The sequence below is a fragment of the Amblyomma mixtum genome, chromosome 9 (assembly GCF_055824585.1).
Source record: "Amblyomma mixtum isolate Tamu chromosome 9, ASM5582458v1, whole genome shotgun sequence".
Taxonomy (NCBI): Eukaryota; Metazoa; Arthropoda; class Arachnida; order Ixodida; family Ixodidae; genus Amblyomma; species Amblyomma mixtum.
Window position 1 is genome coordinate 118,655,080 of NC_143020.1, and position 17,782 is coordinate 118,672,861.

The 17,782-nt window shown below is 46.7% G+C and overlaps 2 protein-coding genes across 2 annotated transcripts; both read right to left on the minus strand.

The window, feature by feature from the left end:
* Positions 1 to 5: 5 nt before the first annotated feature.
* LOC149330944 (uncharacterized) lies at positions 6 to 6,654 on the minus strand. The gene is made up of 2 exons (XM_089561666.1): positions 5,576 to 6,654; positions 6 to 1,881 (listed from the first exon to the last, which is right to left on the minus strand). Exons 1-2 carry the CDS (start codon positions 5,858 to 5,860, stop codon positions 751 to 753), a joined length of 1,416 nt encoding a protein of 471 aa, XP_089417792.1. The 5' UTR covers positions 5,861 to 6,654; the 3' UTR covers positions 6 to 750.
* A 3,379-nt stretch (positions 6,655 to 10,033) lies between these two features.
* LOC149330945 (uncharacterized) lies at positions 10,034 to 16,378 on the minus strand. The gene is made up of 2 exons (XM_089561667.1): positions 15,830 to 16,378; positions 10,034 to 12,324 (listed from the first exon to the last, which is right to left on the minus strand). The coding sequence occupies exons 1-2, from the start codon at positions 16,112 to 16,114 to the stop codon at positions 11,224 to 11,226; spliced, it is 1,386 nt and encodes a 461-aa protein (XP_089417793.1). The 5' UTR covers positions 16,115 to 16,378; the 3' UTR covers positions 10,034 to 11,223.
* Positions 16,379 to 17,782: the final 1,404 nt, after the last annotated feature.

Below are 17,782 nucleotides of genomic sequence, written 5' to 3' on the forward strand. Positions count from 1 at the left end.
AAGAATCCAGTTTCAAGCTTTATTACAGTGAGAACATTATATGGCTCTTTCGCGGCAGCAATAAGTGTCCGCAATATCTTTCCCCCCGATTACATCGCTCTTTCAAGATAAATGTGTAAAAATGCGATTGTGACAGATAGTGTGTGATGAAATGTATCCGCGCCTGTGTCAAAGCGAGCATCCGAGATGATCAGACAGCAAGAACAAAATTGACGCATTGCCATTCCTATTAAGCACGCGGCCCCCTTCGTTAGTTCTCCCAAATCAAGACGGGATGGCTTCCTGCTTCGACATGCAATCCCAGGGAACGTCGGAAGAAGGTCGCTCCACTTATATTTGCACTCCACTTAAATATGCAAGGCGGAAGACCCATAAGCTTAAACTGGCATCATCCGAATATCCCTAGATATTTACACTAAGTTCGTCCATCCTTCGTATACGTCGACAATCCAGCTTAGGGGAGAAAAAAAATGGAGCGAATTTGCAATATCGTACAGGTTATCCAAGGAAAGATCCGAGAAGCTATGAATTGCATGAAACGGACTCTATACACTGTTGTAAATAGTCGAGCCTGGCTCATATAATGAAAGGCTAAAGTCCCTCTATAGCTGCCAGTTCTGGCGGAAAGGACTCCAACATTGAAGTAACTACTACTGTAGAACTTTGCTGATCAGGTTATAATACAGGTAGTTAAACTGAGCACCGTAGAGGTTTCTGCTCTCACTGGAGTGTAACTTATTGGAGTGCAACTCAAATCAGCAGCTGCCACTTCACACGAAGCCAGTCGTGGTGCACATAGCCGCCACGGGTAAGGTCCTCTAGCTTCAAGGAAGTCGGAAACCAAGTGATCACGTTGCTTGAATTTGTAGGCCTTTCAAGGTTTCCGAACGGGCCCGGTGTGACAACGTTTATGCATTTTGCCCCGGACATCGGATGCACGACGCTCAGCTTAATGTTGTACGCAAATGGCCAAGTAATAGAATCGTCCATGTCACCCCTGTGCAGCTGCAGAGCCGGGTATAACATCACGGAATCACCTTCTTTCTCGAACCATACTCCGGGTGATATGCAGTAGCCGCGGAGGTATACCTTCCCACCGGCGTAGTCAGCAGAGCCGGTTCTCAAAGTGGCTTCTTTAAGGGCTTCCACACCTTTGACAAAAAGGACGCAGTGGTCCACGTGCAGGCCAGAAATCAAGAACTGTACTTTGGTCCGCTGTAGTGTCTTCTCACTCCTGGCTGTGCATGCTTCGACGGCGTCAGCAATCTGCGCCAGCCTGTCAGCATTCAGACTGGTCGAAATCACAAGCTCCTTTTTCAGTCTTTCGGTTACTGCGTTTATAGAGCTGGCAAGATTTTCTGTTTGCTCTTTTCTTCCTTCCAGACATTCCTTCATTTGCTCTTTACAAGCCACGACTTCGCGCACTCCCTCCGCGAAACTGTCCAAACTGTCTTTCATTAGCTCCGGCAATTCTTTCAAGCTTTCGTTTAAAGCGATCAATTCTTGCCTCAGCGTTTCTTTGAAGGCGTTCACGCTGTGGCAAGTTTCGTTGAGTCTGTTGCCACGTGGTCTCCTGTCAACAGGGAGTCGCTCGAAGAAGGGTCTCATTTCACATCCCTGCTGCTTCAATGCTCTCTTGAAAGAAGACAGAATCCCCGTTTCCAGCCTGAAAGTGGAGTGTCCATAGCACTTCGACGTGAAGGGTGTCTCCAGGGCACGACACTCTGATCTCAGGTGCTTACACACGTCTCTGCGGACAACGGTGGCCGAGCACTTCGGGCAGGAGACCGAGTGGTGACCACACTCCCGCTGGAAGTGCTGCCAGATCTCTGAAGCGGCCATCACGTCCGCGCAGCCATTTTTTTCGTTCCAGCATTTCACCTACAAATAACAGATAACAGTTAGTGCGGAGCCATCCTACAGAATAACCATTCATGTACTTAGCGTCTTGATTGCGTTCGTGCACTGCTAAACGGGCAGTCAGAGGGAAGTTTCTGAGTTTTGTTGTATCCTGTTGGGCTTTATGCCGCATAAGAAACTACGGCTATAGGGTTAGCAACGTCTGTTGTCTTGTACAGACTACATTTGATCAGAAAGTATTCTTTATTTGCTCTATTAGCTTCACATAGTAGTCTCAAAACAATGGACAAATAAAAAAGGGCATTTTTATCTGAAAGGAATGTTACGTGAAAAAGAATGTGGTCATTTTAAAACCAATTTAAACTTTCTTCCTTCAGTTTTTCAAGATTTATGCATGCGAATAAGACATTGGTTACCGTGAGATTGTTTCCGCATACAGGGCACGTGTTTCACTAATATTTTACACAATTTTTATAAACGGGCTTTTTGAGTTCGAAGAGCACTTTTTCGGCATAGTATTTTCAGTGGTGTAGTTCATCAGTATACCGGTAAGGCGTGCTAACTAGCGGGCTGGCTCGCTAATATTGAACCGTTAAGTTTTTAACGATTACTATTGGGTTCCTTGACTACTGCAAGACACCTAGATTACCGTAAGTAATATCCACAACAAGTTTCAGAGTTTTGAAACCGCGGTTACCCTCAGCGTTGTGCCCAACAAACTCTGGCTACATCACGCCATTACATACTCATTCGAGAAGCTTGCAGACAAAGCAACCTCTCCAGTGCACGTAATTCGTCGAGATAGCCAGAATGCCGTAGCATCCCTCAGGTGTGCATGCAAGCAGAGGCGCCATCTAGGGACATGACACCAAAGCACATCAACACGCTGAGTTGAATTTTTTTCCCCGTAATTATTGATGATAGCAAAGGTGGGGCATTAGGAGTCATTTTTTCTTGTTGAAAAGAAGTAAAATTATGTCAATAGAATAAAATGTAAAACCTGACTAAAAGCTAGAGAACTTCAACACCAGATGACGTTGCTAAGAGGAAATCACCGGGGAAACACTCTGCATTTAGTTAGGCCTAAGAGCAGGAACCTCGCTAATTTTCTGAAAAAATAGGGGTTTGTTGTCGCTCATACCTCTACGTGTGGGCGAGAGTGTGCGAAATAAAAGCGAACGGGAAGCATTTCGAGCGAGCTATCGCATCGAAGAATGCAGCGGCGACAAGTATTTTTCCGAAGCGGGCGAGCAGGGCGCCACCATCTTGTCAACGTATCCCGTAACTTGCCCGTAGCGGGCGCGCGCTATGGCTTGTAGCGTGCGTACGCACGCAGTACGCTCCAAGGTACGTAGCGGTGTGCGCATGCGCATTCGTTACCCGCGGAGCCGCTCACTGCGTACGGCCAGCTAAAAGTATCTATTGTCAGCGAGCCAAGATGCTGACTTTCTGATGTTAAAAAAACCAGCCCGCTCACATCGCCCGCTCACATCGCCCGCCCGGTGCCCTCGGGAGCATGAAACCCGATACCACGCAGCTGCCAAAGTTCCACCTCTACATGGCTCTATGTACCTCTGCGCGCGGAGAACGCGCTGCCCCTCCTACACAAGCTGCCGCACGAAGCTGTGATCGGCTGCGTCGACCGTCTGCGTGAGGATCGCACTGAAGGTCAAGCCAAGCCAGGCACATCCTAAAGACCTGATTGGACTTCGTGACGGATTGCTTTCGCATTAAAACTATTGCGGCGATACTTGAGAAACTTAACAACATACTTCGACGAATAGGTGAGCTGGACTAGAAAGTCGTTCCCGAATGAGCGAAGGCATCACTGCGGTGACGTGTACGCCCTGATGTTGCGCATGTTTTGCGCCTCAAGCCTGATTATAAGCGCTTTAATTTTGCATCGTGAACGTTTATTTGCGCCTTCCTTTCTTTTCGTTGCTTTATTGTTGTTCTAGTTGATCAAAATGGGGATCATCATGACATTAGTGCAAGCCATTCAAACTTCTTTATTTCTTCGACAATTTGCAATGCAGGAAAACCATCTCTCGTTGGTGTCTGTCCACACAAATGCCGCTATCCCAAGCCAACAATGGATATATCTTGAGCTTGTACTATGCCCCTTCATTTCGATAAAAAAGGAGGGGGGGGGGGGGCGGGACCTTTGCGGCAGAATGGCTGGCACGCTATTCTTTCCTCGTGATGCTCGACAAAGATAAGAGTACAGGATGCGCGTCGAGAGTGTACTCCCCTTGATGGTGGCATGATAGATTCTGAACGTGAATCATTTCACCTTTTTCCGTGGGGCCCCCCTAACAGGTGTTTGGATTCAAAAAATGGAATTAGTGTTTTTATTCCTTTTGCTTAGCGGAACTGGTGACAATTGGGACTTGTTTTGTGCTATTTATCTTCTCTTCATGGATATAGCTGGTTCCCTGCCTACGGACCACTGCGGCGTATTCTGCCTGTGCACGCATCCCATTCTTTACTATTCACTGCAAAGATCGATATACCTGCTGTTCGTACAGTATACCAGAACAATAGCAGTGACAAGCATTGAAATAAATGACACGGAATGAAACAGAAAATCTACTGGTCGCAACGGAAATTTCCTTAATAGCGGCCTCTCCTTTCCGCACTGTTCTATTCCAGATGTTCCAGGTAAGACTTAATTTTTGAAAAATGTGCTTTTTGAGGTTAAAGTACGGCTTTCGCGGTATAGTATTAGCAGTGTTTGCGGCCACCGGAAAGCTGATGATTGGTCTGAAGTAATACTCTGGCTAACTATTTTCGGATAATTAACTTATTAACTATCACAGCTAGACAACTGGTGGCAGCCAGAGATTTGTATCCGGTCGTCAGTCAATTTCGTAACAAAGTGTCAAAATAAATGAGCTTTGGAAAAGCATGCAGCCAAATCAACCTTTTCAGTGCATGTAACAAACCGAAAAAGCCAAATTTTGTGGAGCCGCAGCGCCAGCGGTAATCGTGATTTGGAAATTATGAAAACTGATAAGGCTATTACTAACGACAGGCTGCAAATCTCTAATTGCGACTAGGAGCCTAACACTGCCAGTTAAAAAATAATTATTAAAAATTAGTTAAACGGCTTAGTACTTAAGACGATTCATTGGTTTTCTGGTGTCCGCCAGCAATGGTAATAGTATGCTGAAGAAGAAGAAGCCATATTTTTATCTCTAAAAGCTGATTTTAGAATATAGTCTTTACTGAAACGCCTGGTATACATCGAGACAGAAATCGCTTTTTCGGAACATGCGTGCATCTACAGCACGACCGAGCCGGTCTATCCTGACGACAGCAAACTTGTGTTTTCTATTTAAATGCTTCAGCTCACAAAAAAGTGTCTTTGTGACCGGTATGCAACCCCTAAAGTTAACAAGCTCAGACGTAAAACCAAAACTGATGATGATGATGATGATTTTTTTATGGCGCAAGGTCAGCTGTCGCTAAAGAGCGCCCGGGCACAAGGATGTTTATTCTACTTAATGTGGGGTCATAGACTTATTACCCAAGCATTTCACCGTAAAGAAGCCGAGCACCAGACCAGAGGAAAGCTTGTACACATTGTGTCACCGGTGGATACCTGGCGGCACTTTGGATGGAACCCCGCACCTGCTGCATGCGAGGCGGATGGTCAAACCGTAACACAAACTATTTTCAGTGGTATTTTTGAACTGTGTTCAGAGAAAATTACCTTTCTTGTCAGTATCTCGTCGGCGGGGGTCTCCTTCCAGTCGACGTCCTCGTCTTGGCAGGGCTGGTCGTCGAGGGGACACACTCGCTGACCGTTCTGTGCGCACTGACCGTAGCAGGACTCGCACAGCAGGTGCAAGCACGGTAGGAGTGCGGTCTTCCTGCACACTAGCCCACAGGCCCGGCATAACTTGTTCCCAGGAATCGGTTTAACGAAGCGCAGGGGCCTCCAGTCGAGTTCTGCGGCGAACCCGACCAACGTGTAGGACATGCCTCCGGTAGCCATCGTCAACTGCGCACAGCTGCTCTACGAAGTGCGAAGGGCAGATTTGCCTGTGCACCAAAGTATTATCTATTCCTATTTATTGTTTTTATTTTCAGGGGTCGCCAACGCTACAATCGCGGTGTTATCGTCGGATTCAGATGTCCTCGCTTCCTGGAAAGCCCGTATGTAATGAACGTATGCTTATCGCGTCCTTCCGCTAAATGCCATGCCACGAAGTGTCGTTTTGATTGTCGGTAAAGAATAAATTGCTGCCGCATGTTTGCATGTGCGAAGAAATCTATAAACGTAATGTAAAATCGCGACCGCCAAAGTTAAGGTTTCATACACTAGTTCGTGGTATAGCCATTTTTTTTCTTCAGCAAACTTGACTGTCGCGTGGTACGGAGTGAATTCACTGGAGAAGATTACGAAGATAATAAGCATGAAGGAAGGTTTGATACAGGCCGCAAGATCTCACCGGATAAATACCTCAGCTTTCAGGATTGCTAGTGAAGTAATACTGTCGCACCAAAGGTGAGCCACCGGCCAGTGCCCAAGGCAAGCGACCTGCTTCACATCGAGCAACGACAAGGATCCCTTTAGAGGAAACTGATGCAAGCGATGTGGTTTTTTGCAATCTAAATGCCCTGCTCTGCTCCTACCGTGTCGTTCCGTTCTGTATTCCTGAATCATGCGTGCGAAATCCCGATAATACAGGGTCTATATGCTGCGGAAAATGTACAGCCGGACAAATCTTTAACTGGCTTGATTTTTGCATCCCTAATTACGTTTTAAAGGGCTTCACTACGCTAAACCACTGCCATATTCTTTCTGTAATTTGGCGCCTGTGGTGGCATTTTGAGGACCATTTTTTTTTTCATATGACGCTTAAGTGAACTAACTCCCTGGATAAACCAAGTAATTTGTATTTTTCATCATATGCCGCTACGAAGAGCCAGAATAATGGGTATACGTATCAATGGTTCTGGTGGTGCAATCGCGTTTATTCTGGGTAAAGAACTTGTCTAACATGGGAGTAGATGTAGGTTATCCAGAGAAAGAGGCAAGATGAACCGGAACCATTTCTACGTATCTCCCTTGTTTTGGCTCTTCGTTGCCGCAGACGACGATTATTACTAATAATTTAGTCGACTTAAGCATAACATGAAAAAAAAAAAACGGCCGCAAAATTCAACCACGCGCGCCAAGTTACATAATGCATATGTCAGCGGTTTTGCCAAATGAAGCCTTTTACAAGGTGCAATTAGGAATGCAAAGTCACGCCAGTTAAATACTTGGCCGGGTGTACACAATTATGAAAGCTTCCAATATAATTTCCCTGTGGCTTCTTTATCGTCTCCGTATTGTTTGCGTATGATGCCAATAACGTCATGCCAACTTCGCAAGCATGTAGACCTCTCTACGTTCCAGGCGGTTTCCTTATCAGCAAGCAAAAAGCGTAGGGAATAATCGGAAGCTCCGCATGGAACGTTTCGGAATGAACGGCGTATGATAACGTTCGGTTCGGATAACAAAGGTAGGTTCAGATAAAGCGATCCCTCCCATACTTTACTGTTGGAATGGCGAGAACTCCAGCGAGGTTTGTTACCACTACTGTCGAGGGACTCGGTGTTTGTTTTTCTGAATGCCAAGCACACAAGTTAAAAGAATTGGAAAAAAATTGGCTCTGGATTAATTTATACCCCCTGATGTTCTTAACGAGTGCTGACATCATAGCGCACAGCGCTTGAATGAGTTGTCACTACGGCCTTATCTCGGCGAAATGAGTCTATCTCGTGTTTTGAGATAAAGCTTCCGTGCCGTAGAAGACCTTCATCTACAATCCGCCCTCCACTGCCCACCACCCATCCACTGACTCCGAAATACATTACTCCCCAGCAAAAAGCCTATCTTCAACCGCCCGTAAACCTCACGAACCGTAACCGTAACCGTAACCGTAACCAACGAACACCAATCCTCACCCCCCTAATTTTCCCTGTTGTCTTCGAACTGGTTGCACTTGCGTCCAGTGAACGATGCTAGCTTAATCAGCACCGATAAGGAGAAGTGCTCAGCGTTATCGGGCAGAATATTTACGCAGAAGAGTGGAAATCTGGGCCAGTTGGTACATAATGAAGAGGATAACCAGAGAACCCTCAAACTCAGGCCCTTGAGGTTATCCCGAATGAATGAATGAATGAATGAATGAATGAATGAATGAATGAATGAATGAATGAAAACTACAAGTACCAGAAGCTGGAACCTGCACCACGACGACTGGACGGTCGTCGTCATACACCAAGTCTTCATGATGCGCGTCTCGCTTTTTACCCTTGTACTTTTCGACTGGTTCTGCTCTTAAGAATAATTGTCTGTCCGGCAGCGCTGACGGGTCCTTCTGCTGACCACGGCTCTGTCCTATGGGGGCTGCACTCATACCCGTTCATTTTTCCAGCATTTCCACACAGCAAAACCACCTGATAAGGCTCTCTGTTCCGACAAGGCCACTACAGTCACAATCCAAGATTACTGATGCGCTCAACACGGACTACACTCGTTCATGAAGGTAAAATACAGCGGAGCTATGGTAGACAATGCCTGGCGCCCAACTGTTAACATGTGGTGCCTGCCAGAGATAAGAGCAAAGGATGCTTTTCGGAAGCATACTACCTCATGATTTCACCTTGATAATTTCTAAAAGCTCCTCGATGACACCAGCATCGATTTTTATTTTTTGGACGCGTAATAATATTAGGACGCAGAACAGAAAATTAGTGCGTCTATTCGGTTCACGCTCCGCATAGCTACTGACAATGATGCATGGTTCGAAGCATTTATCTTCGCTTCACGAAGAAATACGGTTCCCTGCCTACTTACTATAACTGGAAACAGCGCTGGAATCCATAATGTCGCACCTGGTATTTCTTCGAAAATACGATATAGTAATTGCAGTGAAGTAAATTTCAAGGAATAACACTAAAGAAAACTCTTAATGTAGTGGCCAAATTGAAAATTTCTCAATAGCCGTAATTGTGTCCAGCTCATAATCACTCGAGAAAAAGATCACCGCATCGAACTACGTATATTTTTAGCAGCGAAGGAGGCGATTTCTCCTGGCGACGACGAAGATATGAAGAGGAAGGATATTGTTTATAAGAATCATTGTTTTTTGCTTGCTTTCCTATAAATAGAAGGTGATGAGAGAGAGTGAGCGATGACAATAACATGTTAACTACAGGCGCCGCCCTTTTGAGTTCACGTGTTGTGATAGAGCCTATCATTATCTCTGCTGCGAAAAATAAAGCATGTTTTAAACAGTGTTGTTTGTCGTGCCGTATAGACTGCGCGGTCTTCCTAAGAGCGCTACCTTCAAATTCAAATCATGAGTGACCAAAACCACAAAGTCCTACTGAAGCCAGCTGGAGGTTACTAGTTGTTCTCCATGTCGAATAAGCAGTGGATAGTAGGTAAGCTTTAATGAAAGCTATTCTTGAGACTGTTGGGGTAGCTGGAAGCAGGAAGCCGTCATGGATTTTGGGGCTGTGAGTATGAGGGCTCAGACTGTGGGCAGGGTGCAGGGAAGGGGTGATTGAAGCTCGGCCCGTCATACATCCATATTAGGCGGGCCCGCGGCATGAGAGCCGAAATGGACGAGGTACTGGGATGGTGGTAAATGGAAACGGCCGCGAGATTGTAAAATAAATCCAGTTGGAACTTTCGAGCGTCGAGCTAAGTGTGCAGCATTGGCGTGCCTCAAGCGATCGCAGCGCACTGTCACGCGCGGCAGCTCATCGATTCATAAACAGGACAAAGAAGTCGAGTGTGGAAGTGCGGCGCTAGCTGTATTGGATAATACCGTACGCAGCAAAAAGTCAACGGGCGCGGAGTTTGGTTGGGTGTTGGGGTTTTATGCCGCGTAAGTTTGAGCGACGTTCTAGGATAACCTTGCTGATTTTCGGGCCGGCGCTACAGGTTGTATGATTGTTGGGGGTCAAGGGGGAATAACGTGCGCGGTAGAATCACTCGAGCATAATAAGATAGCAGGACGACACCCATAATGTTGAAAGTGCAAAAATTAACTGTTGCCACTTTAAATTCAGATAACGACCGGCGGGTGAAAAGATTAGGCCCTTATATATGTTTTGTATATATTATGTCCCTCCATCGAACAACGTCAATAATCTCAAACTGAAAAAGAAGAAAAAGCCAGATAGCTTTATTTTACACAAAGTTTTCATCGTTTAGTTCAGACTAGCGGTTACAAGACATCGTTTCAACAGTGGAAACACTTCCGCTCCTTCATACCGTCAGTTTCTGAGCAGGGTTCTCTTAGCGTTTAAAAGAAATATAGTTTTCAGGTTTAAAGATTGCTTCTGCACCACATCTGACCGACATCAGGATAGAAGCGAATGAAGTTAAATTGTAAGCTACTAAACTGCGACTGCAACACAACTTTTTAGCCATTACAGATCGGCAACTGGTCTCAATTAAAGATGTGTAGCTGCCTCCTATTAATAGCTATAGTAAGCATTAATAACTGCATAAAATCGATTACATTCGTCCCCGTGGCTTAAAAATATTCATCATTTATCGAGGAATTCGAAAGCTGCGCGCCGGTGAGGTGGCGCATGTGCGATGGAGTGACGTAATTTTTTGGGCATCGCTGTAATTGCTACGAAGTAGAGCAATTTCCAAATCACGTGAGAAATGAAGAAAATTTGTTAATCCACCGCGCTGAAGGTTATCACGCTCCCTAATTTAAAACAATTATATGCCTAATTATAGTGGTTAGCTCTAAATCTGAATTTGCAAGCTAAGCTATATTTGCAACAGTCGTCCTCTCTGCAATAATTAAGAAGTCAACTATAAGAACCTTTAAACAAGTTGACTAGGAAACATAATTAATATTTTTTCGGACGTCAACGGTGATGGAGAAAAGACAGATTTATCTTTGCAAAGCATAATTTCTAACGATTAGTATTCCACCGCTCTCATGAACATGACAAATAAAGCACTACCGGAGCGCCCTCCAGGTGCCCACAAAAGTTTTCGGAACACGAGGATTACAAGAAGGCTTAATGTCTGAGCAGTATAAGCATGCAGTGTCGAACTGATGCATGTGCTCCGTTCTTTCCTACGCAATCTGAAGGACAAACTTCTGAATGCCTGGCAGCGCCGCGACGTAGCAAGGAAATTCAGCTTTTTTTGTGTGTGGTTTCGGCGTTCGAAAACTTTTGTGGGCACATGTACGCGTTTGAATAAGTGCAACGATTGATCCAGCTGGACTAATTCTCTAGGATTGCATTGTAGCTTAAGCTCGCGTGACCAACGTTAGGAGTCTTTCATCTAAGAAACTGCACTTTTGTTTCTCGAGCAAGTGTGATTCATGGCAGCAACTCAAATATTAATCGAAGCTGGTCTTCGTGCACGTAGCCGTCGCGGGTGAGGTCGCCTAGGTTAAGGAACGTGGATGGAAAATAACTGGGCCCGTTAGATGATTCTGAAGGCCTCTGATTAGATTTGGATGTACGCAACGGTTTAACTTCGAGTTGGCATTTTGCGCCTCCTCCTGGGTGCACGACGCTCAGCCTCATTCGGTGCTCGAATGGCCACGGTATAAAGTCGTCCATGTCCCCCTTGTGCACTTGAAACCCCAAATGCAGGGTCACAGATTCGCCATATTTTCTTAAATAAATTTCAGGTGAGATGCAGTAGCCGCGCAGGTACACCCGCTCGCTGAAGTAAAGAGCATACCCCACCAGCAACGTTATTTGTTTCAGTAGTTCGACACCGTTGACAAAAAACTCGCAGTGCTGCACTTGTAGCTTATTGTGCCTAACAACGAGGCCAATGTTGTCCAATGTCTTCTGCATATCAGCTTTGGTTTCAGCTTTTGCAGCGTCGATGACACCTGCAAGCCGTGAACATCTGTCACCGTTCTCTCGGGTCACACTCGCTAACTCACCACTGAGTCTCTCTTCCAATGCGCCCATCCTAGTAGACAGAGTGTTGATTGTTGACCGTTTCATCTCCTCATTAAACGCGGTTATTTCGCGAATGCTTTGTATTAAAGTGCCGTGGCTTTGGCGTGTTGCTTGTGAGAGTTCGTGCTTCAGCGTTTCTGTGAGAGCGTTCTGACCGTGCGAGATTTCGTTTAGTCGGTCGCCCAGCGCTCTGCTCTCACTAACCAGCTGCTCCAAAAGGGCCTTCATTTCACGGGCTTGCTCTTCCAACACTCGACTCGAAGCTGTCGAAGCAGGTGACTCGTCTCTGCGCTCAACCTGTCCTCCGCATTCCGCTGCAGGAGGCGCCCCCTGGTTTGCACAGTTCGACCTCAGGTGCGCGCAGACGTCGCTGCAGAGAACCGAGGCCGCGCACTTGGGGCAGCGAGTGGAGTGGTGTCCGCAGTCACGCTGGAAATGTCGAGAGATCTCCGAAGCAGCCATCACAGCAGCGCAGCCGTTTTCTTCGTTCCAGCACATAACCTGGAAGTGGCGAAGTCAGTGGATCATGAAGGCTGAACAATTAAAATAAAATTAGAAATAATGCATATAACGGCAGAAGGAAATAGGCTTGCTTTCCAGAACATATTGGTTCGAAGATTTTTTTTTATGGGGTTTAACGTCCCAAAGCAACTAAGGCTATGAGAGACGTCGTAGTGGAGGGCTCCGGAAATTTCGACCACCTGGGGTTCTTTAACGTGCACTGACATCGCACAGTACACGGGCCTCTAGAATTTCTCCTCCAAAGAAATTCAGCCGCCGCGGCCGGGATCGAACCCGCGTCTTTCGGGTCAGCAGCCGAGCACCATAACCGCTTAGCCACCGGGGCGGCTTAAGGTTCGAAGATTAGAGGCAACTGATAGAATATCAGGATTGATAAGTATAGATAATTATGTTGAATGCCATTTCGGGAAAAAAAAGGCAATTTTGTACAATGTAAACACAACTACAGCATGCAGGGCGGGCCATTGAAAGAAAGAGGAAGCTGCTTCCACTGACAACTCCCAGTTGACGATTCTGGAGCTAAGAGGAAAAATCAGACATTAAAGAAAATATAGACTGAAATCTGGAGGTTAGAGCGGGTGGGGGGGGGGGGGGAGGGAGGGATACTTTCTGGGGTTTTAATTCGCAAAGCAGCATATCAGCCATGAGAAAGCGCTAAGGATTTATTACTCCCGGAGTCATTAAAGGTCTTTTTTTCGTCTATTTTTTATCTAATGTTCATTTTATTATTCTATGTAAGCGTCATTAGGGTGTTCTGTCGGTGCTCGCGCCTTGGCCTCCGAAGGCCAGCCGGGTGTATTTGAAAACTATGTAAATAAACGTGTCCTGTCATCGTATAGCACGTGGGCGTTTTTACATTTCAGAAGCAGGAAAGTGCAGCCGCCAAGGCAAGAATCTGGTAGCATGCATTTGGAGCGCAGCAACCGAATATGCCCCAGCCACTAAGCTACCACCCTGAACAGTGAGAAGTCGAAACAGCAGGGCAATCTATTTGTGTAACATATTTGGTTGTGAAACCAGAGCAAAAATTTAGCATTAAATGCCAAACTCCTTCAAGGTACGTTTAAAACGTAACGCTGAACGACTTCATGAGCAAAACCTTCTTTAGATATCGAGACGAATATGCGCCAACGCGACTCTCCGCAGTAAAAGCATTTCGCTAGAAGGAAGAAAATAAAATGGAAGTAATTTGGTGCATGCAGTAATACAAGCCTAAAACTATACCTGCTTTGACTGAAACAAACAAACAAACAAACACACAAACAAACAAACACACAAACAAATAAATAAACAAATAACACACCTCAAATCACCCGCGTCTGGAAAAATCGATTACTGATCTTGAATGTCAATAAAAAACGAAACATTATTCATTACGAAAGAGAACTTCTACTGTTCAATACTCTGCTGAAGGGAGTAGATGAGTTGATTGTAAATAACATTTTAGCTATCGCTAAAAAAGAATCTATTTCTTCAATACAAAAACCCTTCAATACTCCTATTTGTCTCGAGGTTTTGAGTAAATTTCGGTGTTCGTCTTGATCCGCTTGGATTTTCAGCAGTATAAAAATCGAGCATTGTTACTGAAGTTCGAAATTATTGTCCAAATATGGCATCGCTATGAGCTCTTTAATTATTCTGGTCTCATTTATTCCTATTCCTGCAATCGATAAAATACACAACTATAACAACGAATAAAAAACGATTCACTTGGCGGCGAGTTTGTTTGGCAAGTGCACCCAAAATTTTGCTTGGATCCAGGGAACGCATGAAAAAAAATCTCTGCCTCTCCCGTAACCGAGAGTAGAGTAAGCATGAAATGTTTACGGCCCTAATGTCATCTCGGTGGACACCCGAACCGCACCGTACAGGAAGGGAGGAACGCCACCACCCGTTCAGCGCAATGCCTTGCCATTTGAACGCAAGGTTTTTTGAGGAAAGGAAATGGCGCAGTAATTCTCTGCCATCTCGGTGGACACCCGAACCACACCGTAAAGGAAGGGAGGAACGCCACCACCCGTTCGGCGCGATGCCTTGCCCTTTGAACGCAGCGCTTCTCCCCCGGGCCCCTGTGCACCTGCGCGGCTTTGCTTCGATGCGCGAAGCCCCTAAGAGATCACGTATGACAACGAAGTGTATCGTGGCATCTATGTGCTTTTTGCACGCGTTATTAGAAATCGGAAATTATAATTCCGTGCATTATCAAAGCACAGCTCGACTGATATCTTGATAAACATTGAGAAGGCACTGGCAGCAGTTATTTTTTGTGACTCGTTTGGAGACCAACCGGCGCTTGCATGCCGGTCGCGTAAGAGGGCTTAGAGAAAGAGAGTCTTTAAATCTCGTTAAGGCTCGTACGGTGTCCGGATGTTCTCATTTCAGAGCCCGGATGACTGCTCTCGGTCTCGGCGTGACGTCACCACACTGCCGACAACGGGAGCTAAAAGCATTTCATGCTTAAAAGATTTTACATGCATGTATTGGCTGTGCTGTCTTTGTGATATAAATAGATGTTCGAAATGTAACCAATGGAGGACGACTCAGGCGGAGACGGCATTATTTTGTATAAAAAACTAAGTAAGTGTTTTCTCCGGTGAGAAAGAGCCAATTCGTGCTGAAGCAAGTGGTCTTCAATTACCTCGCTTTTATGCCGTTGATCATCTATTTGTATCATAAATACAAAGGAGGCAATGTATGCATGCTATTGTTTTTTTCATACCGCTCTTGCGAAACCGATGCAGAAGCGTTCGTATGCTTTCGCACAAGAAACTCGCCGCCAGTGAAGCGCAAACCAAGGCGGTCACGCAGACTGAAAATGGCGCAATTCCTGAAGAAGCAGAACGCGCACGGCGCCGAAGGACAGCTTTTCTCCACGATGCGGACAAACAATAAACGCTTGCATGAAGCATTGAAAAGCGCCCCCTGGCGAGGAGTAGCGGTAGCGGGGCGGCTTCGCTCCAACCGACGGCAAGGCGACATGCAAGGCGAGCATCAGATCATCGAGGTGGGTCAGCCGGATGTGCCGACGCCCCTTCACTCTCTGCTGCGCATCTGCTGGTAGAGCGCGCTGGCATGTCAGTTTTGTGACCGCTGGCGTGCTCCGTTTTACTCTTGGTGCGCCTGTACGTACATCCATCCTCAGCTTGTTCGTCGGCCGAGCTTTGCTCATTATTAGCACGACCGCCTAAAGACTGGAATCACCTTCATCTGCTGCTAGAATACATTGTATCCATGACCACTTCAAGCCCTGATCTGAACAACTCGTGCATAATTATAAACACCCACCCTCACGTGAAACCCCTTTACAGGTATACTTAAGCACTGGAAATAAACTAAGAAGTAAGAATTTCGAAAGTAGCCTCGGGCTACCGCTTGCCACGAAGTTATAGACGAACCGGCAGCGTATGCCGCACACTGCCGTTTTGTAACTCTAACATGAGACTGCACGGACCTGCCACCTTTACTTTCTGTCCACTTGGCTCACCTGTCTTTTCAGCAGGTCGTCGGCTGACCACTCCTTCCATTCGACGTCTTCTTCCGGGCACTGCAGGCCATCCAGGGGACAGACGAGCGTGCCGTCCTGCGCGCACTGCTCGTAACAAGACCCGCACACAGCGTGCATGCAGGAGAGAACTGCCGTCTCTGGGCGCACCAGAGAGCAGGCACCGCACACTCTGATCCGTGGAAGCGGCCTCACGAAGTGCAGCGGCCTCCGGTCCAGCTCCAAGGCGAACCCGGCAAGCGTGTATAGCCCACTTTCAGGAGCCATCTTGTCTCACGTTGTTCCAGCGCTCAGCGCTGAAAAAATGCGGCGCCGCTCCGGCAACGACCCTTTCTAATCAGCGTTTTCCGCCCTCTCTCCTTCTTCCTGTCGTCAAGGTTACAATCAATGCGATATCCTCCTCGTGTGCAGTTGCCGTTCCCTTTGCGTGTTAAAATGAAGGCTTCACCGAGCCGGCCTAGTCGTTGCTGGTGTGCAGGCACGCGGGTATTGAATGCCATTCTTTGCAGACCGAAGTGCTTTGGTTTCTGGGGGTATAACGTCCCGAAGTGACTCGGGCTACGAGGGGCGCCGTAGTGAAGGGCGCTGATGACGAAATTAGCTTGATCCACTGAGCAGGGACTACGTGCAACAAGTTTTCAGAGGATCGCGAGCGCTGGATGGGTCAGTTTCAAGCCTCTACAATGCAAGCGAAAGCCCGAAGCTAGAGCTCTAAAATGAGTGCTTCTACGTAGCACACGGTTGGTCAAAAGTTCCCAAGCCATGGGGTCTACTTTCAAGAATTAATGCCGCGCACTATACATATTTAGCAGCGAAGGAAATGATCTCTCCTCACGACGACGACGATATGAACAAGAAGAAGAATTTTGTTCATAAGAGAATAATTATTTTTGCTTGCTTTGCTACAGACGGAAGGCGGATTACATTGTGCGAACTACAAAAATAGCATGTTAACCACGGCGGCCGTCCTTCTGAGCTCAAGTGATGTGATAAAGAATATCAACACTACCCCTGGAGCGAAAAACAAAACAGTTGTTACTAACCCTCTCCACTGTCGTGTTATCCACGGAATGTGGTATTCTTAACAGCTCTACCTTCAAATTTAAATAATGTTGGTTTATGGATTACGGCTTACCGGGGTGTAATGTCCCAAAGTAGCTGAGGCTATGAGGGCGCCGTAGTGAAGGGCTCCGGCAGTTTCGACCACCTGGGCCTCTTTAACGTGCACTAGTAGCGCACAGTACGCGGTCGCCTTTTGCGTTTCGCCTCCATAGAAATTCGACCACCGCGGCCGGGATAGAACCCGCGTCTTTCGGATATGCAGCCGAGCGCCATAACCACTGAGCAACCGTGGCGGCGCAAATTCGAATAATGAGTGACCAAACACCACCAAATCCTACTGAAGGAAATTGGAGGTTACTAGGTGTTCACCATGCCGAGTACTTCTCAAGCAAGTTTTCAGGCATTAAATAAGCAGCAGTGAATAGTGGGTAAGTTTTAATGAAAGCTATCGGAGAGACGGTTGGGGTGGCCGGGAGCGGGAAGCCATCATAGATTTTGGGGGCTGTTAATATGAGGGCTCAGACTATAGGCAGTGTGCACGGCAGGGGTGATTGAAGCTCGGCCTCTCGTACATCCATATTAGGCGGGCGCCAAGCGTGAGAGGCGAAAGAGGCGTGGTACTGGGGTGGTGTGTAATGGGGACGGCCATGAGAGTGTGCAATAAATCTAGGTGGAACTTTCGAGCGTCGAGCTAAGTGTGGAGGATGGGCGTGCCTGAAGCGAGCGCAGCGCACTGTCACGCGCCGCAGCTCAACGAGTCATAAACAGGACAAAGAAGACGAGTGTGGAAGTGCGCCGCTAGCAGTGTTGGAGCACCACGTGCAGTAAAAAGTCAACGGGTGTGCAGTTGGTTGGATGTTGGGGTTTTATGAT

Excerpts from the sequence above, each read along its gene's own strand:
- LOC149330945 (XM_089561667.1), bottom strand. The coding sequence starts at position 16,114 with ATGGCTCCTGAAAGTGGGCTATACACGCTTGCCGGGTTCGCCTTGGAG. Across the intron at positions 12,325-15,829 it reads ACGACCTGCTGAAAAGACAG|GTTATGTGCTGGAACGAAGA; the intron begins GTGAGCCAAGTG and ends CGCCACTTCCAG.
- LOC149330944 (XM_089561666.1), bottom strand. The coding sequence starts at position 5,860 with ATGGCTACCGGAGGCATGTCCTACACGTTGGTCGGGTTCGCCGCAGAA. Across the intron at positions 1,882-5,575 it reads ACGAGATACTGACAAGAAAG|GTGAAATGCTGGAACGAAAA; the intron begins GTAATTTTCTCT and ends TGTTATTTGTAG.